General features: G+C 48.4%; 1 protein-coding gene across 4 annotated transcripts in view; it reads left to right on the top strand.

Moving 5' to 3' along the window:
- GMDS (GDP-mannose 4,6-dehydratase) overlaps nucleotides 1–25629 on the top strand; it is a 499050-nt gene that overhangs the window by 286269 nt on the left and 187152 nt on the right. The window contains exon 8 of one of the 4 annotated variants that reach the window (XM_082638230.1): nucleotides 17766–18646. The exons of the other annotated variants lie outside the window; for them this stretch is intronic. Coding sequence (XP_082494356.1) covers nucleotides 17766–17969 — 204 coding nt within the window. The 3' untranslated portion in view covers nucleotides 17970–18646. Of the gene's footprint in view, nucleotides 1–17765; nucleotides 18647–25629 lie in introns of those variants that run through there. 4 annotated transcript variants of the gene reach the window in all.

Consider the following 25629-nt stretch of genomic DNA (forward strand, 5'->3'; position numbering starts at 1 on the left):
TTTCTTGCCATGTTAATCTTTTTCTTTCCTTAAAATTTTTTTATTTATTTATATTTTATTTTTGGCTGCATTGGGTCTTTGTTGCTGCACATGGGCTTTCTCTAGTTGCGGCGAGTGGGAGCTTCTCTTGTTGCAGAGCACGGGCTCTAGGCGCACAGACTTCTGTAGTTGTGGCTCACGGGCTCTAGAGCACAGGCTCACTAGTTGTGGCGCACGGGCTTAGTTGCTCCACGGCATGTGGGATCTTCCCGGACCAGGGCTCGAACCCATGTCCCCTGCATCAGGCGGACTCTTAACCACTGCACCACCAGGGAAGTCCCATGATGTTAATGTTAGTCTGGACTATGTTCATGCAGAAAGTATGTGATTTATAAGGAAAGAATTGGGCTGTTTGTAACTTTTTTAAAAATCCTTACAAGAATACATCATAATTGTCTCTCCTTATTATTAGCAATGGCAGCTTCATACAGCAATTTTATTGTATTAGCGTGGAACAGATAAATCTGAGGTGAAGGTAGTTATGCTTTTCTTTTGTAGATTAGTGCGTTCACAATTTCACGAAGTATTTCCAGAACAAAAAGGGACAGGAGAAGTCCAGCTCACCAGGGCTTGCTTTCAGCTTTTCATTTCATGGAATGTCATTTATAATTTATTTATTTGTCTGTGCTCCCCGAAGCACTCAACTGAAATAATAATGGCCTTAAGTAACACTTTTATGGCAATTTAAAAAATTAAGATACTGCATTCTCTGTATGTGCTACTTCAGAATCAATGTTCTCGTGCTGTTTTCTCGAACGACCTATTCTTTCTCTCTCTTTGAATATATTTACTTAGTGTTTTAATATATCTCTATGCTTGCACATTATCACTGAGACAACAGGCAATAAAAATGCCAGAAAGTCTCAAACAGTGAGGCCAAGAAGTCAGGAGCAGGCCCCAGCTGGAAGGTTTCCCGCCTGTGCCCCGGCCGGCCCTTTCTCAGCCCACGGCACTCGGGCCTCTCGTCTGGATGTTCACAGCGTAGTTAGATAACGATAACATCTGAGCGTGCAGGGGGTGGGCGGCGGTGGGCGGTAGGGATGGGGGCGTGCATGGCTGTGTTCAGTTTGGAGGACACGAGGGGAAGCCACCCAAGCCTGGATGTGTTTCATCTGTGGCCGGGGGATGCCGTGCACCCAGCACCTGGGGCAGGTGGCACTCAGCCCCGGGGCCCGTGCGCATTTGTTTGCTTACAGAAATCAGTTACTCGGTCAAATTTATCATGTCTGCTGTCTATGAGACGTGATATCAAGAAAAATAAAGCTAATCATATGGCTTCATTTAACTAATAGAGTGTTTTGTGTACTACTCCTGAATGACTTTTTAAGCTTCATAGGTGTGTCTTGGGTGTAGCCACAGTAAGGGTTCTATTAAGAGGAGTATGTGGACAGAAGAGTGTTTAAAGTTGTTCATCTCCCAGTGGCCAGCACTGTAGCGCGCTTCCTCCTCTGAAAAGACCAAATGTGCTGGGGTGGGGCGCACCCGGCCCATCCGAGACTTCCACCTCGCGGGCAGGAGCCTCGGTGATGGTTTGACCTGGAGCGGCGCAGCCGTCCTCTGAACACGCGTGGGGGCTGTTTGGGGGAGGGGAGAGAGAGTGGAGTTGCGGATTGATGGGCACGTGTTCTCCTTCTGCGAGTCAAGAAAGTCCAAGCTGGACGATGCACCCTTCTTGGAGCTTCCCAATTGGGGGCAGTGGGAGGCATGTCCTGGCTTCCTCATGGTCCAGCGATACAGCAGGGACCACAAAGCACACTTCTTCCTAAAGCCGGTCACAGCAGTCCCACGGTTGTCACCGGCACCAGAGCAGGAGCGACTGGGAGAAACCAGCACCGATTTCTCCACTTACACCCTCGAGCTGGAGACGTCATCACAGGTGCCCGAGCGGCCCGTGGGCAGAAGCCGCCTGTCACGGCCTTGTCCCCACTCTGCCCAGGGCACAGGCACCGTGTGACCTGCTCCTCCTACAGTGAGAGGGCGGCCCCTCCCTCTGGGGCGGCAGACATGGTCAGAGACCCCCTCCGCCTGCAGCCCCCTGCCCTGTTAGGGTCACCTCCTCCGGGGACACAGGCTGCCTCCCCTTTCTGGGGTCGGGGGGAACGTCCCGAGGAGCCAGCCTACCGGGCTTAATGACCGTCGCCCCCAGGAGGAGGGCCGGGCTGTGTTTGGGGGCGACCGCTCCTGTCCTTACCAGGTGTCCTCCAGAGTGACGGGGAGAGAGCCCACCCAATGCCCCGGGACAGAATTGCCTCTTTCCTGAACGGCACTCCTGGTTGGGGGTTCTGTGGGCTCTTCCTTCGGACCCTCAGTGCTTTCTTTTCTGCCTGTAAACATTTCCATCCACTTTCTTCCCCTGCTAGTAAGATGGTCCAGGGATTTTCAGTTCCTAACAATGTCAGAGACGTTCCTGGGTAAACACCTAATGGCCGTGGCCAGGGCCCGGATGGCCGGTTCAGGACACCCACGTACCCCACCTGCGAGATCTGCGCAGCCCTCCAGCCTCTGCCAAGAGCAGAGAGAGTCTGAAATCATTGCTGTGAAAAGAAAGACCCCTGCCCGGCTCTTCTTTGCAGCCTCGGGTTAGCTGGCTGATGAGCGCGGACCTGAACCACGTGTGCCTGCGCTGGGCTGATCTCTGTGGTCCTTTGCCTTCTCTTAGGGTGCCCTTAAAACACAAAGGACAGAAACCAAAGGAACACGTGAGCATCTACAGAGGCACCTTTGCAAACATTCCCGGTTGTGCCCGTGTCAGAGCAGAGCATCCTGGGAACCGCGCCACCCGGGCCCCTCCTGGCGGCAGCTGCCCATCTGCTGGGGACCGAGAGGGGCCCGACGTCCATCCCGCTGTCACAACGTGGTGTCAGATCCCTTTCTCAATATCTCCTTCTCATGATATTGTTTCAGTTGTGGGTATTCACGTTACAAGATGTCCTTAAATCACTTTTAGAAGGAAAGCGCGTGTGAATTATGCATAATTAATTTTAAACGAACATTTTAAATTTTAAATATTCATACGGAATCTACTCTTGATTCCTTTTTCCCCAGTTTTGTTGAGATGTCCCTGACACACAGCCCTGTGTAAGTTTAAAGTGTACAGAGTGCGATGACTTGATCACATCCGTTGTGAGATGGTCACCACAGAAAGTTGACGCCCATCACCTCACATAGATACCAAGAAAAGCCCTTCTCTCCCTGTGGTGAAGACGTCTGGGATCCGCTCTCCTAGCAGCTCTCAGGTGTGCCACCAGCCCTGTCGCCTGTAGTCACTGTGCTGTGCGTCGCATCCCAGTGCTTGCTTATCTTATAACTCGAGGTTTGTACCTTTGTACTCCTGATTTCCAGTAACACACAATCACTGCTTTCTAAGATTCTGGTTACAGGGCTACTTTCCTGGATATTAAGTATCTGGATACACGGTCAATGTCATGTAGTCCTGTACATTCTACAGCTACTCAACATCTACTTACAACCTTTGTACCAGAGGGTCCGGAAAGAGCCCTCAACTAAAGTCAGAGATTTAGGAGTGACCCCCAGCTCTGTCCCGTGTGACACCTCTGAGATAAATTTCATCATGTGTAAAAGTCTTTAACTCAAAGAGCCTTTCAAACTATTAAATGAAGGAAGGGATGTAAAAACGCCCACCTCAGTGCCCTGCAAAGCCGTGTTCTCAGTTTCCTCCCATCGTTCTCGTTCCCTGGGGTTGAGGCGATCTCGTGACGGGAATGCACTCGGTTTATGACACTAAGTGCTTTCAGCCCAGATTCCCACTTGCCCCCATGCTCATCTGTATACTCACCCCATCAGTGCAGGAAAGTGTTTCCCAGGTGACCTGGTTACCCACCTAGCATAGACTGGTGGGTGCATTTATGGGTGAACAGCTCCTGATCGCAGAACAGCTGTTGGGAGATGAGGTGGACTCTCGGGGCCCTGCACTCCTAGAGCGGCCTCACTGGGGAGAAAACACCTACGAAATAACAGGATGTTTCTTCCACCTGCAGACCTTCTGCCTTCCCTTGTCAGGGCTCCTGAACATGGGTTTTCTTTTAGTTTCACCTCTCACCAGTTTTAACTTTTATTCTGGTTGGTTTTCTCAGAATTTTCTTCTGATTTACTGACTTATTTTTATTAAACATCTTTAAGTCATACTTATGAATAATTCAAAGTTACTCAAGCAGTAAAGGGAAATTTCCTCTTATACCTTTATCTGTATCTAAGATGCGTGTCCACTTGTTTCTAAGGATCTTTGTGGTGGAGACCTTCTCGTGTAATAATTAGGGAAGGCTTTGAGGTTTCCGTTTTTAGGCTGAGTGGGCCTTAGGATGTAAAGTGTTCTGGTGGTCTGAGTGCACAGAGTTGTGTTGTAAGATCCAGATGGATGGATTCTAGATTTGTCAAAATTGTTTCTGTCTGTATTTGCCCACGAACCCGATCAAATCTGCCAGACGTAACCTTGCTGTTACCTCTTCAGACTCGTGCCTCATTGCTGGTATTACCCTATAATAGTATAAATAAGATATGTCTTCATTAACACTTCAGAGAGGAAAAAACTTTGCTTTGTAGAAAACCTGTAAGGCTTGTTTTATGATGCTGATTTAACCACTGTTTTAAAGTCTCCCTTATTTTGACTGTATTAGCATGCCCTTTAAAAATGCAATGTGTGGATATTTCAACTTTAAAAATTGTTACAATTTATGCTTTTGAGTTCAAAGTCATTTTTCCATGTATTAAAGAATTCACCCGAATTAAAATCATCAGAAGGAAACACATAGACTCTGTAAAATTATTGTAAGTAAATTGAGAAACATGGCTGAATGTATCCGTGCGACTTGTCCGAAGCAGCGTTTTGCAGAAACTGAAGGACAACACTGATGCTTTGTTAACTGTTTTTTTGGGGGGTGGTGCTAATTCAAAAGTTACCAAAACTATTAATGTATTATAAACCAAAAAATGCATTTCTGTTATCATCCTGTGAGTTTGCTGTGCTGGGTGGTTTTTCTTCCCGGAAAGGACCCGAGCAGGCTGTCCTGCCCGGGCAGCAGGGCGGCCGCCTGAGTCCCCAGCCTGCGGCCCCAGCTGCCAACCAGACACCTCTCAGCTCTGCCTTTTCCAAAGTTAGGAATAAAACCCGTATATTATAGAGAACGATTTTTAAAAGCTCTCAGATGTGTTCCTCGCTGTGATCTCGGCAGGTTTTGTTGTTGAGCTTCGAGAGGCCAGTCCAAGTGGCCGTGGACTTGCTGGTCTGGTGGCTGAGGGCTGCCCCTCACTGAAAACTGGGTCCTGCTCGCGCCCGATGACCTGCCTTCTGCGTGGCCGCAGTAGCTCCAAGCACTTAACATTTTTAAGCCTCTTTTCCCGTCTGTAATGTAAACTCTGTGAAGCTCCAGCTTTTTTAAAGCGTGTCCCCTGCACTGATTCAGCTCACACAATAAACCCTTTGTTCCCGGCCACATTGCCCATTCATATATGTATATCCACACTTGCACTGTCTAATATTTGTCTGGTCTGGAGTAAGCATTCACCGTTAATTACTGCATAGACATTTTGAACAGGTGTGGAAGCACTGCACTCCCCCAAGTGCAGGCTCTTCTCCGGGCTGCCGGGCAGCACCGGCCGAGGCATGAGCTTGAGGTGCAGGCGGAGGGGCGGTGGGTAGAGGGCAAAGAAATGCCCAATGCCACATGAATCAGAAATTTCCAGGTATACATTATGTGCCACCATAACATCCTTTACCGCAGTCTGCGTGCCAGGAGTGGAGCTCGGGTAGTTTCTAGCAGAAAGGTGTGTTTTTCTGTGTGAGTGGGGATGGTGGGGAGGGGGGAGGGGCTGTGTGTAACCCCGCATTTTTCTCCTTCCCGGGGATTGCACACCCTCGGCCGCCTTTCTTGGGGCTGTGGTGTGAGCAGATATAAAGCAGCATTTTTCTCACTGCCTCTGGAAACAATGGGGGCTCTGTTAGCAGGAGCCGGGCCTCTGCAGACGGCCTCGCTGGCTACAGGGCTGGTGGAGCCCAGGTTCAAAGCCGTCGGCCTCCGAGTGCTTTAATTCAGCATTATTTTTGCTGCTCTAACCTTGTTTTTTTTTCTTTTTACATAAACCTTCTGAGGCCTCCTTGTTTGGTTGGGAACCGAGCAGTGACTTTTTCTAATTAGATTAAAGTTAATCAAATGAAGACTTGGATATTTTTTAATGTCATTTAATCTCCTTCTCCTCCTCTTCCCCCATGGATTTTATCACCTTAGCTCAATTTGTTGCGAGATTTCACCTCATTTTTGCCTAGTTTCAGGTTTTTGAGTTTGGAAAAATAGAGGACAACAGGCCTTTTCGGGCATCTCTGTTTTTCTTGGAAATAAACACAAATCAGTTGTGCATGTGCTACATTTTACAGAATTGTTGTCCTGTGCTACTGCTCTTTCGACTATTGCAAATCTACCAGGTTGAAGAAGTGAGAGAGGAGGTATAAAAATAAAAGTTTCTATAATCAAGGACAAAGCAGGGAAGAAAGGTTATAAAGAAACTTAGTTGAGAAATATTTCTTACAGAAAGCAATTGACGTCTGAAGTGAGGGCCGATGAAGTTAGGATACTTCGGTGGGTTTAGGTGATAACGCTGTGAAGAGGGACCCAGTGAACACAGACGGTGGAGTTTCTATGCTCCAGCAATAAAAATGTAAACATTCTTTCTTGTTGAGTCCAGATTTATATCCTCTGTGATAGGTTTTGCAAATGAACTTTGAAAACAAGGCAAAAATAGTTCTTATGTCAGACATTGTTGTAAACTCTAGAATCCATATGAAATTGGACTTTAGTTAGAAGAATCTCTCTGTCTTCTGGTGGCGGGGGCGAGGCCACAGAGTGGGGGACGCCGCGGGGTTGCCGCTTAGCTGGAGTTTGACAAGCATCCTTTCTGCTCGGACGAGGGGTCAGGTTTCCAGTGTGTCGAGCTGAAGGCCGTGGGGTGGTGTACGGAGGGGCCTGGTTCTGATTTTTAAGTGGTGTTAAGAAGGTCAAGGTTCACATTTTTTCCATTTTATCCTGAGTTCATCACCAGAAAATCTACCTTTGCCACATGTAGTAAACACTCCTAAATGGATGAAGACCGGGAATGGGGATCGTAGGGTTGTTCCCACCCCCTGCTACACGCTCATGTCCACTGTGTAAAAAGAAAAATCCGTGTCGCCATAGACTGACCCACTGCTTCATAGCTTTGCCCAGTTGTCTGATCATTAAAATGTTCTTATTTGTAGTAAAAATAGATAATTTACTATTTCTAATCTTAGAAAATAAGAGTGGAATGCTATTTTATTAATTCATCGTTTTTCCATTGTCACGGTTCTTTAAATTTATACATCTATTTTTAAAAATGCTGTTAGGAACTACCTTATGTAGATACATTGTATCGAAGTTCCCTATCTTTTTTTTTTTTTCTAACACAGAGGTTAACTATAGCTTCCCAAATCCCTGCTTTGAAAGATTAATCAAAGTGCCATTCCTATGCAGTAAGACCAATGAATAAGAAAAGTTTTATAAATAACTCTTTCATATCTACATGTTTTATCTTCTTCAGATTGTTTTTGAACTGATAATAAACTAGGGAACATATTTCTTATTTTTGTAAAAAGTGACTTAAAATTTTTTTCATAAATAAAATGTATGACCTGCCTCTCTTAGATGATTTAATCTTATCAGTTGAAAATGACCACTTTTTTCCTGTTGGTTTATTGGCTAATTTGTTTGAAATTGGTTAATGTCTTTTTAAGGCTACACACTAGAAAATATGTTACCCAACTTGTTTTTTATTTTTAGTTATTTATTTTTTTTTGCAGTACGCGGGCCTCTCACTGTTGTGGCCTCTCCCGTTGCGGAGCACAGGCTCTGGACCGGGGCACGAACCCATGTCCCCTGCATCGGTAGGCAGACTCTCAACCACTGCGCCACCAGGGAAGCCCTGTTTTTTATTTTTTCATAACTTTAAAGGTTGGTGATTTGTGAAGTTCTTACAAGACACAGATATGAAGGGAGTCACATGCATGTGACATGATTGCATTTTATTGATAAGTGTGTGCTTTACAATAATGCCAAAGGTAGAGGGATTTACACACTGTGTACCTTCTGTGCTGTTTAGACGTACACGTGCAGGTGTCCTCACTGCATGAGCTGAAGCAAAGGTGAGCACGTCTAAATCTTTACTTAGGAGGGATTTTAATGTATACGACGTTTTAAAAGCTTCTAGGAGGTGTCAGAATCTTTAAATCACTAGTATGAAATAGCCCATTCTCATGCTACATAAAAGTTCTTTTTAAAAAAAGCTACCCAGATACTTCATGTAAATTTAGAGGTGTTGAATAAAATCACCAGGAGACTTCCCCTCCCGCCCGAATTATATTGGAAGACACACACACACGCACACATACACACACACGCACGTGTTTTCCTGTGTTTGGAAGTGTGATATGAGGAATTACTATGTGGACACATTACATAACACTTCAGGGTTTACAGCCAAGCGTTTGTGGGTGCTGTTTCCGGTCCACTCATCCTACACACAAAAATGTACTAAAACAAATAGGAAAAATATACCCTCTAAGGTGAAATCCTAACACATTTTCTTTTTGACTTGTTAGAGTTTTTCCTGTGGCGAGTTTTCCTGTGTGTTCCGAGAAACTAGCAGTTGTGAGTGTGACCCCCCGGCTGCAGCTCGTTCATAAATCCCCCTCCCTCTCGATGGCTTTACCAACTCCTCCAGTCACAGGTGACAAAGGCCACTGAGGCAACAGGCAAAGGCAGATGCTTTTGAATTTAATGTCTAAAGTCACATTCCCTGAGAAATTTTTCTTCCTGTTCTGTGGAGTGAAAATACAGGCATCCTTCCTTACATGTTAAAAAGTAGAATAATGTACTTAGTTTAGCTTCTAAGCAGTTGCTACTTCTAATAAATTATGTATAACTTCAATATTTAACTTCTCTAATGTAGGGATGTTTGCTCAGCATTTGGTGTAAGCTGATGCGGATTTTACATTTGGAAGAGAGAATGCTGCATGGAAAGACTTTTCTTAGCAATGTTATAATCATCGTGTGCATAGAAATTATTTCTCTTCTCCACCAACTTTTCAATTATGCCCATTATTTTAACCTGAAGAAAAATATCACTCAACAGTACCAGATAATAAATCCACAATTTTTTACCAAGGAAAATAGTACATGAATAAGACGTTAGATGTTTTCAAGTTAATCTGAGGCTTGCTGGGTGCAACTGGGGAGCATTCTTTGGCAAAGACAGATCAGCATGAGCTATAGCAAGATGTGGGGATGTATAAATCATAGGCTTTTTCTATGAAAGATTTTAATATTTGTTAACCTTATTCTAGCTAATGCAAAGAACTTTTCTGAGCTACACATTTGAAATATTCAGCCAAGTCTTTTCAGTAGCTTGCTGTGCTGTCCCAGCACCTGATACACTGGTGAGTGTTGTTGACAGGCTCTGGCGATGCTGTTCCCTGGCCACCCGATGCTGTGCCAGCAGGAGCCCTTGTCTTTTCCCATCTCTCCTGTCCAAGGTATGTTCATGTAAAGGGAGAACCACTCTTTCAGTTTGAAATATTAAACAAAATAGTTTTTATTTCTCTTTCAGTACCGAGGGATCACCCACAGCCTCTAAAATAAATAAATGAGCTTAACTCATCAAACAAAACATTATTTTTATTGGTCTGGTTTGTGAAGAATGAGGAGTTCTAGTGCAGAAATATCTGTTCTTTCATCATCATCTCCCTTCCTGTTCGAGTTATTTTCTGTAAATCCTAGTCACATACTCCAAGGTTTAAAGTAACTAAAACTTCGATGGTTGGGAAAGGGGTTGAAACAGATGTCCTCTCTGAGGCTCTTTTATTATTTTAAGGTTTGTGGAATGTCTCTGTTCTTAAACATAGTCAATAATATCTGCTCTTCAGTTTGAATTTTAACTAAATTTAGGTCTAAGAGATAAAATATATTTTGTCTTTGTAACCTACACGAACTTTCTCAGAAGAAAAGTTGAATGGGACCAAGTGTGTTCATAAGCCCCTGGACTCGCTGTGGTCGGGGAAGGAAGTGCATCTGCTGTAGGACAGGGCTCTGACAGCAGGCCAGCCAGCTGGCCAGCTTCTCTGTGACCTGTGGGTGCCTCTCGGTCTTTCACTTTTGGAGGGGAGAGATTGCAGAGATGACCTTTAGCCACTGACATTTCTGCTTCATGCCCTGAAATCAGGGGAATTGGATCAGGCTGTGTAGCGCTGGCATCCAGCCCTGGAGGCTGCTCTTTTCACAGGAGCCAGGCTCTCCTGATTTCCCTCTGGAAGGCAGGACCAAGCTGCTTACCCCATTGGCTCTGGGGTAAAACTAACCGCTGGCTGTGCCCCAGGTATCCGAAGCTGGAGTGCCCCGCCCGTCCCCCCCACCAACCATCGCCTGGTGTAACATTCAGAGCCTTCTGGCATCTGCTTTTTGAGATTATATGACCTTTCAGCTGCTAGGGCTTCTGGATGACCCAAGGCTGACTTGCTGGCCACCAGAGAATGGTGGAGAGAGAATGACACTTCTGGTGACTGCGATCAACGAATTAACATCATTTAGTTGGCAAATTGTAAATATTTCTTAGAAACTACTTCAGTCTATGCTTTGGCCTAAAGTGGAAACTTGAAAGCTTCGTTTTCACACTTGAGAGGCTGTTATTGCGTTGAGGGAATAGAAATCATCTATATTGTTCCACAGGTCAGAACAGCATTTTACAAGGCAGAGTTCACCTTAACGTACGACAGACCGTTAATGACCAGCGCTGTTCACATTGGCAGTGGCTGACTCAGGTGCAGGGCAGACAGCGGCCCCTCGCTAACCGCCTGGTTCTGGAACCCCTGGGCTCCCTGTACTGTTAGTTCACTGTGCAGACTGTGGTCTGTAACCGCATCCCATCGTCCTCCCCACTGTGACTGCACACCTGTCCATCTGGAACGAACGTGGTCAGCCCGGAACTTGGGAGCTGTCGGTCCAGCTTTCTGTCCTGCGCATCCTGAGAGCAGAGCCCTCCGTCTCTGGACGGAGCATCGTGCCTCACAGAACATCCTCTGTGAGCAGCGTGCCTGCAGGTGACCCGGCACCTGGCTCAAAAGCAGGGCACTAACTAATTGGAAGACAGAGGAAAGACAGAGCTGGTTTCTGTAAATGATGCTCTTGAATGGAGAGGCCTGGTGTTTCCTGCCCCGACGGGATGGTGAGCCCTGGCCCAGATGCTGCCCGCTGGCCAGAACTGGTGGAGCAGATGTGGACGGCACCAGGGGAGACGGCTGGTTGACCCCGGGAGGAGCGGGAACCTGGGATTCTTACCTCCCTCGCATCAACATTTGGTCGTATGCGACTCAGTGAGTTGGAGAACTTGACTTACTGAAGCTTCTAAACGCATGCCTTTACCTTCTGAACCAAGTTCCTAAAAACCCAAACCTGTGGACCAGGCTCCCTTTCATGGCTGGCAACATACGATCTTAAGACTCTTTTCATCTGTTTTGGGGTACTCTCCATATATTAGTGAACAATATCAGCTGTTTGGTTTTGAGTCAGGTTTATTGAGGTGTGACTTCCACACAGTGAAGTTCATCCTTTGTGGTCTGTAGTTCTGCGGGTTTTGTAACTGCATGTGGTCCTGTAACCTCCACCATAGTCAGGATTGAGGACAGCCCATCCCTCAGCAAGTCGCGCCTGCCCCATACCTCCATAGTCCGCGTCCTCCTCTCCCACGTCTCACCCCTTGGAATCACGGAATGCTCCACCCCATAGTTCCTCCTGTTACAGAGCAACATACAAAGGTCATTCTACAGCAGTAGCATCAGAAAGTCTGGCTTCTGTCACTTAGCCTGGGCGTTTGAGATTCACCCCTGTTGTTGTGTATATTTTTTTATTGTTGAGTAGTAGCCCATTATATGGAGCGACTTCTTTTAACTGAAAAAAAATTACAGGATTTATTATAATGTTTTAACTGGATATCTAATTTGTGTACTCCCAGTATTTAAAAATAGGTATTATTATTATTATTATTATTATTTTTTTTTTTTTTTTTTTTTTGCGGTATGCGGGCCTCTCACTGTTGTGGCCTCTCCCGTTGCGGAGCACAGGCTCCGGGTGCGCAGGCCCAGTGGCCATGGCTCACGGGCCCAGCCGCTCCGCGGCATATGGGATCCTCCCAGACCGGGGCACGAACCCGTATCCCCTGCATCGGCAGGCGGACTCTCAACCACTGCGCCACCAGGGAGGCCCCAAAAATAGGTATTATTAAAGTCAGGTCAGTGCTTTATTTTGAATCTCTCTTCCTTTTTTTTCCTCATTGATTATCTTTTTTTTTTAAATTGAAGTATAGTTAATTTACAGTGTTGTGTTTCAGGTGTACAGAAAAGCGATTCAGTTATACATATATATATATATATATTACATATACATATATACTTTTTTAGATTCTTTTCCACTATAGGTTATTACAGGATATCATCTCTTCCTCTTTTTTTTAAAACAAATTATGATATAGATGTTTTGTGGGGTTTTAACTGGTTATTTGCTTAGTCTCTCTTCCTCACTAGAATCTGAGGTCTGGAAGACCAGTGGGGAGAAGGACAGTCTGTATGTCGGCTTCTATTCTAGTTCGATCATTCAGCAAGATTCTCTAGTTTCGTAAAGTTTGGACTTAGTACTGTTTTCTTAAAATAAGGATGAATATATTTGAAGGCATTTAATAAGTAAATTATGATATTGTTCTTTGGATGCAGTCAAGTGTCATGATTTACGATTTGAACGTGACCGTCACAAGGGCTGTGGCATCGTCTGTGCTGCCCCCAACTGTGCACAGTGAACCTCAGAGGGCGCTGGGCTCACGAGCCGTCCGTGCCATCGAGGGCGGGGATGCCCGACCCCAGACACTTCAGCTGCCCGTCCACGGCCTGTGGTCTCTGGACAGGTCACTCAGAAGCAAGGGCTTTGGTGTCGCTTTTCCTGACTCATAAAGCAAAAGCAGAAGCCAGATGGGAAGCTCAGCCCCATATGAGGAGGGGCAGAGCTTGGACTCCAGTCTCGGGAGGAGGGGACACGTTAAGGCTGTTACACTTGTCTCACCACGCTCTTGGTGGCCGGTACCGCTAAAGGTTTGCCACGGGCTTCCATGGTGGCGCAGTGGTTGAGAATCCGCCTGCCAATGCAGGGGACACGGGTTCGAGCCCTGGTCTGGGAAGATCCCACATGCCGCGGAGCAACTGGGCCCGTGAGCCACAATTACTGAGCCTGCGCGTCTGGAACCTGTGCTCCGCAACAAGAGAGGCCGCGATAGTGAGAGGCCCGCACATGGCGATGAAGAGTGGCCCCCGCTTGCCACAACTAGAGAAAGCCCTCGCACAGAAACGAAGACCCAACACAGCCATAAATAAAATAAATAAATTAAAAAAAAAAAAAAAAAGGTTTGCCACTTTACACCCAATGGAGCTGACTTTTTGTGTTGAAGTCTCAACCAGGGCCCTGCAGTGTAGCCTAGTCTCACCTTCTGCCTGAGGAAGTTTCTGTTCTCGTCTCTCTCATGAGGACCATCTCAGTGATTACTTTGTCGACGGCCTTTCTGTGAGTGGGAGAATTCGAGGAAAGCACTTCCGTCAGCAGAGCAGACACGGCACGAGGGTCCTGGTGGGACTTCTGCCGTGTCCACTGTTTGTCTCCTGTGTAGGTGCTGCGGTTGGATGTCAAAAAGAAATCATGCGACAATACACTGGTCAGTTAACAGCTGTGAGGGCCTCGGCTGAATCATCGTTTTGTGCAGGTCTGAGTACAAAGTTCATAAAGTGTAAACAGTAGGACAGAGGACAGGGTGTGTCCCCTCAGACCTGAGAAGCCGACCTCAGGGCCTCTGCTTCCATCTTAGTCCTATGAAAAAAAAAAAAAGGCCCAGAAATGTGGCTGACGTTTCTCCTTTAATGGAGCCTGCCAGCGCTTGTAAACGATCGAAAGCCATTACAATTCCCTTTTAGAAACGGAATAGATTTTAGCCTCCCATGTGGACGGTAAGGAAAAGAGACTAAACATCATCACCTTTGGTGAATTCTCATAAGATCGATTGACCATCCTTAATATCACTGATGCTGAGGAGGGCCTACAGAAACGTTAAAAATGCCTCTTTACACTGGTCGGGGAGAATGATTTTGAGAGTTAAGAAAGCGTTGACTCTGGGCATCAGAAATAAACATCTGAATTTACTCACCTCTGTTCGTGACATTTCTTCGCCTGTTTTTATTCCTGTTCGGTAATACATAATGCATTCCTCAGCGAAAAGTAATTGGAATAAGTAAAATCTAAACCAAATAGTAGTGTGAAGTAGTAGAAAAAAAGAAATGGAAATCTAGTGACAAGCAAAGCATTGTTATTGAAAGGTTTTGGGAAAAAAGCCTCTTTCACGTTGCTGGCCTGGTTGGGAAGTTTGGTCCCTGGTACAAAGCCATACAGCTGCACACAATATAAAGGAAGGTTAATAGCATATTTGGTGCGTTTATAACTTCCCTGGGGCATTTTAACAGTAAAAATAGTCATTGTTAACCCGGTCCATCTGAACTTAAATATGAGCTTACTTTGCAAGAAATGAGGGGTAACGTCTCAGCAGTTTTCTCCAGGCTTCATTCTTGTTTGAAGATTTAACATTATGGATCCTTTTAGTCTGATTTTATATGTTTTATTCAATGTGCTGAGATGTTTGGAGTCGCAGACTAATGAGATGTAAGGCTCCCAGCTCTCAGCTCTGTGACTTTTCTCGTACGTCAAGGGCGTAGATCTTCATGAACGTAATACACACGGGGCTCTGATGTGGTGAGACACGTGTTCATACGTGTAACACAGGCCGGGGGTGGACATGGCAGAATTTATCCTAAAATCAATCTGGTGAATCTTCCAGGATGCTGACCTCGGTGTCCTTTGCTTATAATCACGGAAATGCAATTTCTAACAGTGGCAACCTCTAGACTGTCAGAATATTTCACCTTAATTCGTAAACAAAACCAAGTCTGCACATGGTCCGTGGATCAGTCCTGCTACAAGATGTAAAGAATAATACAGATGCATTTCATTATATTCCTGATGATGCCAAAAAGACAAGGCCGTCCCTCTTCTCAGGCTTTGGGCATCTGCATTCTGCTGTTGGTTCTCAGACCCACAAACGGGAGGCCAGTATATTCCATTTTAAGAGGCCACTCCTGATAAAAGGAAGTTTAGGAACACTTTCCAAATGAGCCCCGCGGTGACCCTGCGTCCACCAACCATTAGCTGGAGCCGAACTGCAGTTTCCCAAGTGTAAGGAGCTGAGATCGTGGACCGGACATCCCTCTCCAGCCCGGGTCCAGCGTGAGCTGACCCAGACCTGCGGCCCCCGTGTGTCCACAGGCCTTATCTCCTAAGAGGAGCTCCAGGAACCCTGTGCTCCTGGCGGCTGGCCATCTCCTGAGAGGGGCGAGCAGCAAGGCCCAGCCCGGTTCCCTGCAGTGAATGTCCTGGTGTGGTTCCCTCCATCCGTCTCAGGCCTGGGCCTCCTCTTGCTTCGTCACCCGGTAATGGTAATTTTCTAACCAGAAGCCTCGGGCGTGTCTGCAGAGGTTGGATTCGCCCGCTGGGTGCTGGTGTTGCCCTGTGGATGGGCCTGTTCATTCCCTTAGTATGTGGTACAGCTGTCTGCGTCCTGGGACTAGTTTCATTTGTTTAATTTCTTAGACTATGGGTGTGATTACAAACTCACGAGTGGTCTTGAATATTCTCGCGCTCTCTCTCCATCGCATGGGAGAACTGCTGTCCTTCAGCTCGAGACAGACTTAGGGAATGAGTGGTCACTTCCGCGAGGCCCTGTTGGCAGTAAAGTGGTTGGTCCCAGGGGCGAGGTATCAAAAGCACACAGCAGAACGAGGGGCCCCTCTGAGTCTGGCTCTTGAAGCTGCACGTCGCAGCCCGGGTGGAGCGGTCCTGCGTGTGGAACCCCGTTGGGGGTAAGGGGCTCACTCTGCTTTGTTGCGTTTTGTCCAGATGGGCAGCTGCTAGTGTCACCTATCCTGAGCAAAGCAGGGACGTCCCCGTCCCAGTGGGGGAGTCTGTGCAGCCGCGGACTGTGAAATGCAAAGAGTGCAAACACGTTAGCTCCCAGCCACGGGGAGAGCTCCTGTCTAATCGGTGGGGGAGTCTGGCACCATACGGTAGCCAGGGATGTTTTTAGGGCCAGGAGGACTTCTCTGACTTACGGAAGTAAAGAGAGAGAGTGTAGGCCCAGAGTTGTAAGTAGGAATGGATGTGGCCCGTCCCCGCAGGTGGGTTAGAGCACAGCTTTCTGTGAAGAAGCGCCAGGGCCAAGCGAATTACAGAGACGGTTCTCCTGTTCAGTGACTTTATTCACCAGGATCAGGAGATGAAAACGGTTGAGGCATTTTAAACACACGGACACCATTGTTATCACTGTCACCTCCAGCAGCCAACACATTTGCCCTCGCTGGCCACACCCCGAAATGCAGGACCTGCCCCTCGAGGCTGCCTGTGCGCCCATAGGGAGGTTTACCTCTCCTCCGCCTGCACCTTGGTGAGTGTTCGTTGTGCGGCCTGCTTCAGATTCCGGAGGATGTGGGACTCTTGTGGGAGGTTTTGGGGTTGAGAGATGGATACACAGACACACAGTGTATATGAATGTTTATTACTCCAACCTCACGATGCCAGACTCTCCCCAGGATGTGCCTACATGCCTCGTGACACGTGTGTGTGTGTGGGGGGGGGGTAGCCGTGACAGTAGTGGCAGTGGGGGGAAGGCATACGATACGATGCCTATGCTTTGTTGGCAACGTAAATTTGAATTCCGTTTTAAACGTCTCACACTCTGGAAGGCTGAGTTTGTGTGTGCTTTTCCCTGGTGAACGTTATTTCCCTGTCATGGTACCAGTTGGTCATGCTATAGTTTGGTAACAAAAGTAAGACTTATATTGCTTCGTCCAGTTGACCACTTTGCTTAACATGTTATCCTTCCGTTCTTTCTCCTCTGCTGTTTGACATTGTTTGCCTCGCCCTTGTGACAGCTACCAAGATAACCGATGAGGGAAGTCACACCCTCTCCGGGCAGTGGCATTTTGCGGGGTGCTGTCGGCCGTCCCTGCACTTGGGGCGACCACACTCTCCAGGGCTGTGTCTGTCCTCTAGATGGGACTCTACCTTCCGCCTCTTGCCCTTGTTCTCTTTCTTTAATAAGTGCGTCTTCCCCTCGATGGGAGAAATAAGGAAGAAAAGGACTTGACATTTGAATTACCAGAATACGTTACTTTGATGGTTTTAGCAAACGGGTGGCACCTGGAGAAGATGCTGAGGCTCGTGCTGAGGCCGGGCCTGGGACCTTCTGCTTTGAGCCTCGTCTGTGCCTCCTCGCCCGTTTCCCATCGCGGGTCATCAGGGCACACACGGCCCCTCGTGTCTTCCCTGACCCGCGGTGTGGAGATGATTGATGGATAGTAGATAAAATGCGGGCATTGGCGATGGCGTTCGTCATGGATGAACAAGGCGAGCGGAAGGTTTTTGGTGCCCGTGAGCCTAGACTACACGCTGTGGCCCCGCAGCGCGGCCGCCTCCCTCTAATGAAAACAGAAAATAGGCATCGAGGCCTCGCACAGGGCCACTTATTTCTCATCTTCCTTTTCTTTCTTTTTCCTGGTTGTCTCTGTGCTTTAGAAAAAGTCACCCTTAGCAGGAAAGTATGACCAGGGGAAGAGGCCGAGCAGTGGACGTGGGACGTCGACATGCCTCCTGTCCAGTAGATGCGTGAAGAAAACACAGGCGAACCTTTCAGGCCCCCAGGAGGGGCTCTGTGCGCAAGGCCTGCCTCCTGCGGGTCTCCCCCGGGGGTTGGGGGGCGGCCTGCGGGGCTCCAGGTAACTAACCAGCAGTCCCGACCTCGCCACCCCTACTGTCCGGCACCCTGGGAGCAGCCCCCCGGCTTCGGCCCCGGTAGCGCAACACCAGCTGGGGTGTCCACCACAGGCGTCCGAGACGTGGCCATGGCCCCCTGGGGGAGAACCCCCCTCCCCCAGTGGATGAGAACCACTGTTGTATAAGGATGGATGCTGTCGGAGGAGAGAAGGTGGTCATGAGTCTTACTGTCTTTTGCTTTGACAACGACAAAATCTGAGTTTTGAAAACTGAAATCCCAATTCAGCATGTGGTCTCTTTGCCCTTGATTTCGGTAAAATGAAGCCACCGAGGTGCCTGTCGTCGCTCGAGGCCATGCCCCCCCACCACAGACGGGACTCACCTTTCCCCGAGGCCTCTTGCCCCATGTCTGTGTAGGAGAAATTGGTGTGCATTCAAAGTATGACTTTTTGAACACGTACATTTTCCCGTTTTACAGAACGAAATAGTTTCTGCTAACAAATTTTACCGGGGTGTGAATTTTTACAACTGAGATATTAGTCCTTGAAAAGAGATTTTTATAATGGAAATGCTGACACAGCCTCAGCTGTCCTGCCCCCCAGGGCATCATGATGTTATTCCACTCTTGACCGTGTCTGTGTTCTGGAAACAGTGGTGGCATTGTCTGCCTCTGAACGGTGCTAGAGGCTGGGGTGGGGCAGGGGAGTGGGGGGGTTTGGCACTGGTGTCGGAGTGGAGGAAATAAAACACAAAATACACCTTACGTGCATGACTCATTCATTCGACTCAGGGGATTTCTAAAATGAATAACTCGGTCTGATCCACGAAGGATTTGCGTGTTTCACCACCCACAGTAAATGGTTACCTCTCCCAGGCCATCTTAACCGAGCCTTGAACTGCTGGAATGATTGCCCAATAATGAGTGTTCTCTTTAGTTAACTCATCACTTCACATGTTGATGTCCTGGCAGCCTCCTGCTCTGTGGCAGATCTGGACAGCTTGTCCAGCCCCATGTCCATGGCTGTCCGCGTGTGCACACACACGTCCTGTTATCTCCCGCGTAGCCTTGAGACAACCTTTTACAGAAAGACCCGATGCTTTGTGCTCCGTGTGGCGGTGTTGCATGTCTCGGGCCGTTTTCAGAAGTTTCCTGTGTGCACTTGGTGAGGAGGAAAGAAAGGAAATGGAAGAGACTCTGCCACGGCCCCCCTGCATTTCCCCTCTTCCAACAAGGACAGAAGTGAGGACACTGTCTAAGTGGTGAGCAGACCTGCCTCCTTCCGCCGCCCCCAGGAACAGAAAAGAGGTCGATACTTGTTATTCTTTTTCGCTAACACATATATACGGAATCTAAGAAAAAGAAAAAAAAAAGGTTCTGAAGAACCTAGGGGCAGGACAGGAGCAAAGACACAGATGTAGAGAATGGACTTGAGGACATGGGGAGGGGGAAGGATACGCTGGGACAAAGTGAGAGAGTGGTATGGACACATATCCACTACCAAATGTAAAATAGATAGCTAGTGGGAAGCAGCCGCATAGCACAGGGAGATCAGCTCGGTGCTTTGTGACCACCTAGAGGGGTGGGATAGGGAGAGTGGGAGGGAGGGAGACGCAAGAGGGAAGAGATATGGGGACATATGTATATGTATAACTGATTCACTGTGTTATAAAGCAGAAACTAACACACCATTGTAAAGCAATTATACTCCAATAAAGATGTTTAAAAAAAAAAAAAGTAGTCGAGGGTTGTTAGCAATGGAAGTCCAGAGGAAAAAGTGAGAATGAGAAAGATAGGTGCAAAATCATCAAAGCGTGAATTACGAGGAAAAGCATCCTTCCAGGAAGGGTCAGGCTTGTGGAAGATAAATAGTGAAATGCTGCTGTGTAGCACAAAGCAGCAGATGTATCTCTGCATCTAGAACGGACATCTTGACTTCATTTCTGAGTCAACTCATTAGGCAAAATCTTTCCTTGTTATAGAAAATGTACTTGGAAGATTTGACCCTAAGGAAGCACCAGCAAGTCGAACCTGTTGTTTGACGTTCAGTTCTGGGCACACCCCCTGCACGCGTCGTCCCTGCCTTCATCCCAGGGCGAGCAGATGCCCTGAGTCTTCATCAGCTGCTGCCACTGCGACCCATTGGTTGGAGGGACAATCATGGGAGAGCATCGGTCACTGGGGCCACGGAAGAGCAGTGGTCCCAGGGGCCCCGCGTGGTACAGGCAGGGGCCCTGCACGGCCTCCTTCCTGTCTGCTGCCCGTGGGGCCAGGACCCAGTGTGGTGGTCAATTTCAGACACGCACGGGCGGGGACCGCACACGCGTGTGGCCACTGCTCGGCGGTGTCTGCCAGTGGCCTGCCACTTTCTTCTCATTTGAAAGAGTGCATCTCTGCAAATAAAAGGTGCTTGTTCTGAATAAGAAACAGAAGAGGGGTGTCAGATTGGGAGATGCTCGCATTACAGCCAGTCCAGTCACCTCGGATTTTCATTAGAGCATTTATTTCATGTTCTGTGGGTAGTTCTCCAGTCCAGCTTTTCTTGTTTTTCATTATTATTTTTTTAAATGTGGTGTTTAGTAGTATAAACACCAGGTGAGGGAAAGCTCCTGGTGGCTTAGTGTTGGTGATCACTTCCTTACCGGTTTGCCTGGATCACCGCCCCAAAAAAGCCTTTCCCATTAGGTGCCTGTATCCTGCCGCACGGCTGTGTGTTTTCAGACAGTTGAAATTGCACAGGCAAGAAGTGCATTCCTGCCCTGAAGCTCCTAACTTTAACAAGGTCTGTTATTTCCAGTGAACCCCTTTAATGTGAGTATACTATTATACCATTGCTCACCAAATGCACTTAAATATTTAAGTGACATCAGCAAATACCGAGAACTGATTTCCTTCTGCAGTAAAACATATACATTTTCTCAGCCTTGTAAGTCTCCACATTAATAATAACTAAAAGGTTAGAAGACAGTGTTACAGCTGGTCCCTCAGCTCTCCCCTCTTGCTTGGAACAAGCACATGCATTCTGAATATCTTAACTGAGCTGTCTTAGGTTCCATCCTTCTTCTCCTCCTTTTTAAATCCGATGTGTAAGAAAGAGCGTTTGATTGATGGGCATCCCTTCCCACAGCCCTTCCGGTAAATCTCCGAGCCCTTAACCGCATACCGCCGGCCTGATAGAGCGTTTGCTGTTGTCTATAGTCTGTTATCCTTGGGGTTGGCTTTCCGTGTAATAAAGCACTAAAAATCTCATTGAGTAGGATCAACTTGGGTGTCCTGCGGTTTGCATGGCAGCTGTTCTGCCTGATTCCCACAGCAGAGGAGGGAATTAGGGGGAGCAGCACAGAGAACAAAAGTTAGGGGGCTGCCAGCTGAGTAAGCCCCCCTCCCGTGAACAGGTTGGGGGACTAGCAATATTTCTGAAGGGCGGGCGGTGACACTTAAGTGAGGTTGGCCTTAGGAAGCAGTCACAGGTCTGGATCCAATAATCTCTCATTGGCCGCGTCTGGAATAGATCTCGGGGTAAATTAAGTGAACTCTTACCCTGCTGTGTGCTCTGTACTTATTAGCCTCCCAGCCCCTAGTTTGACCCTGTTCCCTTTTTAAATTAATGCATCTCCAATTCCCTAATCTAGACATTTTTTTTTAATCTCATGTTTCTTTGTTTCCACCCAATTTGAGGAAATAGCTGAGGAGTTTTCAACTGTTTACCCAGAGGCAAAATTAACAGGTGCATTCAGGGTTATTGGGAGCCGGCCCACCCGGCGGAGGCCAGCCCGGTTGCAGTTCCGATAAACAGGCCGGCGTTGTCAGTTCATTGAAAACCGACCAGGCAACAGGCGTAGCTCAGGGCCCTGGATGAGGCTTCACTGCGTCCCTGTGGAGGGGCCTCCACGCCCGTGTCCACAGCAAGGACTTTCTCGGGAACAGAACTTGGGTGACAGAAACTGAATCGGAACCAGAAAGGGCCCCATTTTTAACACAGTCTGGGAATGTATTTACATCCGAGAGCAGCCTGGCACGAGGAAGAAACTGTTCAGAGGTTTTTTGCCATCTGTTTGCTGCCAGTTTGTGCCTTTATTTGGAGCAGAAGGCCCAGGAGCCTGCGTGTGTGCGAATGGGGAGAGTTAGGAAGAAATAGGATGTGTCTGGCGTCCTCCATGGGAACATAAGGACCGTTTACAGGGAAACAAATGGAAGTTTACGTCACGTGTCTTCAGGTACAAAAGCTGTTTAAAGCCTATAACTTCCTTATTGTGAAAAGCAAACTTCATATTTTGCAAAGAACACCTACTTTTTCTGAGCCATTCTGGCTCCACGCAAAGGATTTTGAAAAGTTCTTTGTTAGAGAGAAGGGATCGCAAAACTCGGCCGTCGTAGTTCCGACAGTGTTGCTGTTTTAGGGGCCACAGAGAAGAGCATCCACTGAAGGGCTGGCTTTGGGCGCAACAGGGTCCTTCTTACCATTTAGTCTTTTTAGAGTGAGGAGGTTATAACAAGGATTTAAGAAAGTCAAATTCAGGGAAAAGCTGCAGCCACAGCAATTCTAGGATTTGTTTTTTCAGTGACAAAACTATCTCACTCCATGGCAGCTGGACATTTACTGTGTGTTCACACGTTACAAATCAGAAGGCTTCACGTTTCGCGCTTATTCACAAGTCAACAAGCACTTTTGCATCTGGCAAGGAAAGGAAACAACAGCATCCTGTGCGTCTTCACCTGCGTCGTCTGCTTCAGGGAAGGTGGTCAGACACGTCAGGCCCCTCGCTGTGCATGTAGCCTGTGGGTGCCTGAATGCGGAGCCTTTGATCTGTATGCTTCCAGTGTTCATATCCCTCTATGAACACCTGTTACGAGACTTCCCCCTGAACTGTGGCATTTCTCCAGATACCCTGTAAAGAGGCGTCCAGCATGTGGCACAGCCTCCACTGCTGGCATGATGAGTGCCTTATACGTCACAGCCGCTCACCAAGTGCTTGCTTTACAATTAATCTAATCAGTGAGTGACTAAATCACGGGAAGAAAGGAACATATTTGGGACCTGCGCTCACAGGTCTAGGCCAGTGGCTCTCGGGTGGTGGTGACTGTGCCCCCCGCAGGGGACATGTCACAATGTCTGGGGACAGTCTGGATTGTTGTGGCTGGGCACAGTACTCCCAGCACCTGGGGGATGGAGCACCATAGTGCTCAGGACAGCCCCCCACTGGGGACTCTCCAGCCCGGAGGGTTGATGCTCTGCCCGCCTTGCCCGGTGACTCCTTGGCTCCCGGCCCCGCGGCCACGTGCACTCTCAGTCCACATTTTTGTCTCCAGTGCAGCCCTCTCCCTGCTCCCGGCCCAGTACAGCCTGCCTTGTAGACGTCCCCTCCCTGGTGTCTCAGAGGCTGGCCCAAGCACAGCCTTCCAGAGGGAACTCGCTGTCTTTCCTCCTCTGGTAGGCACACGGCTGGCACTCGGGAAAGAAAGCACGTTAAGTGACCCAAGGCAGAAAGCAGTAAATGTCAAGTGCTTCTGCTTTGAGGGCAGGGAGGACGTGGACTTGGGTGGGTAGCTCAGGGACCCCCGGATGTTTCATGGGGAAGGTGCTGCTGGCGCTGGGCACCGAAAGCTTCGTTGCATCTGGAGGCCTGGGATTCTGGGTGGAGGGGACGCAGGCACAGGTCCAGAGGCTGGGAGCAGGACTGTGACCGGGGGACATGTGCTGGGATGCTTGCTTCAGGGAAGATGGATTGGTGCCGGACCGTGGAGAATCCAAAGGCAAAGCTGAGGAGTCTGCGCTTCGTTCCATAGGCAGTGGGGAGCCGGCTGGATTGGAAGGGCTGGGATTGGAGGTGGATTTCAGGCAGAGGAAGCAGCAGCAGTGCCGGGCCCTCCTGCCTCCCTCGCTCCGCGCCCTCCGAGTGTCCCTTTCAACGTCCCGTCCCCAGAACCCTCCCCAGCTCCCAGCGCCCGGCTCGATGCCCTGGCCGTGGGCTCCCCGGAACCCTGGACTTCGCTGCCGTGTGTCTTGTGCACTTCCCTCTGCCCACAGGGCTTAGCTCCCCTTCGACTGCAAACTCTCGAGTCAGGGGCCACGTCTGTCTTGCTGCCTGTGAAGGCTCAGAGCAGCACAAATCAGAACTTCAGCCCCGGCTGACAGAGATGCTGCTGCCCGGGCAGATATGTGCACTCTACCAACTGATTAACATCGGGGCAGAGGGGAGGAATGAATCCAGCTGACTCCAGGGCTGTAAGCCCTCCCTCCGGGGGCGTATGATGCTGTAATGGGCCAGAAACATGGGTTGATGCACATCCAGCAGAGGGAAAGCTGGGATCAGAGCGCTGGTTACTTTAGGGTGGAGAGATTGCTCAGGCCTGGGAGATGGGGCCGAGAACCAGGGGTGCGTCTGGACCTAGATGTGAGAGCCGTGTGCACGCGTGGACTTCAACCACAAGACAGCCCGGACAGGCGTCTCTGTTTCAGTCTCTCGCGCTGGCTGGGGGGCGTGTCCTGCTGCTGCTCTCATCCTTCTAGCCACCTTCTAGACTTCTTTGGAACATTTGCCCCTCTTGAATAAAAGGCGCCCGGTGATGCATATTAAACACATCCGAAGAGTCAGGAGGGATGTCAGCTGCGTTTCTTCCCCAGGAGTCTTTTCCGCCGCAATCACTTCTTTTGCCAGACTTCCCGCCTCCTCGGGTCACAGCAAGGTCTGCAACCTCCTAAAACGTAGACGTGGTGAACACTGAATTCAGAGACCTGGCCAGACGCCCCCCTGGGCTGCGCTCCACAGCTGGGCCACCTCGGCTCTGGTCACCTCTGCAGCTTTCACCTCCTGCTCTGCCTGGCCCGAGTTCTCCAGAATACAGATCACAAGTTTAAGAATTCAGTGGAGGACACCGAGGTTTGTAATGCAGGATGTCAGCAGGTGTGAGACAGCCCTCCTGCTCTGTGTCCCATGCCTTCCAGACGCTGTTTCTCCTCCCAGACTCAGTTTTCCCATCTTTCCTACTCTCTCTGGAGAGAAACTTCATTATTATTATTATTTTTTTAATCATGGTTCACTTTATGTTGGAGTAGTTGTGTTTCCTTTTCTTGGTTTTGAGAATTTGAGAGATAAAAAGCCATTAGAAGCTGTGGTTTCTAGGACGCTCCTTCCCCTCCCCTCTTCATATTATCGAGGGGGCCCGGGGAGCGCCTTCCCGGGCTCACCCGGCAGGCCTGGGCTTCACGCCTGCCTGCTGTGCGTCCTGCACGAATATCCTGTGAGGACTTAGAAGGGTGCCCTGTGAATAGACGAGCATCGTCAAGAGCCACTGGAGAAGGTCTCACTTAGAATACCCGCTCAATATCTGTGAGCAGTGAAGTGGCTGGCTAATAAAGACGGTTATGGACTGGTGTATCCTTCTGCTCTAATCGGTGTGCCTTTTTCTGGGAGAGCCGTGTTTATATGTGTACATGTGCTGCGTATGTATGTGTGTGCATCTGTGTTTGTCATCAAGAGGTGCTGCAGAGAGATTCTTGACATACTTGTCTTCCACTAAAAGCATAAATACAATCTGAATGTGGGATAGTAGACTGTGAATATGAAATTTATCACGCTTTCTGCCATTAACTCAGTCTGTGACCTTATATAAGCCACTTACTTTATTTTATTTATTTATTTTTTTTGCGGTACGCGGGCCTCTCAG

This window comes from Mesoplodon mirus (genome assembly GCF_964341445.2).
Source record: "Mesoplodon mirus genome assembly, chromosome: 12".
Lineage (NCBI taxonomy): Eukaryota > Metazoa > Chordata > Mammalia > Artiodactyla > Ziphiidae > Mesoplodon > Mesoplodon mirus.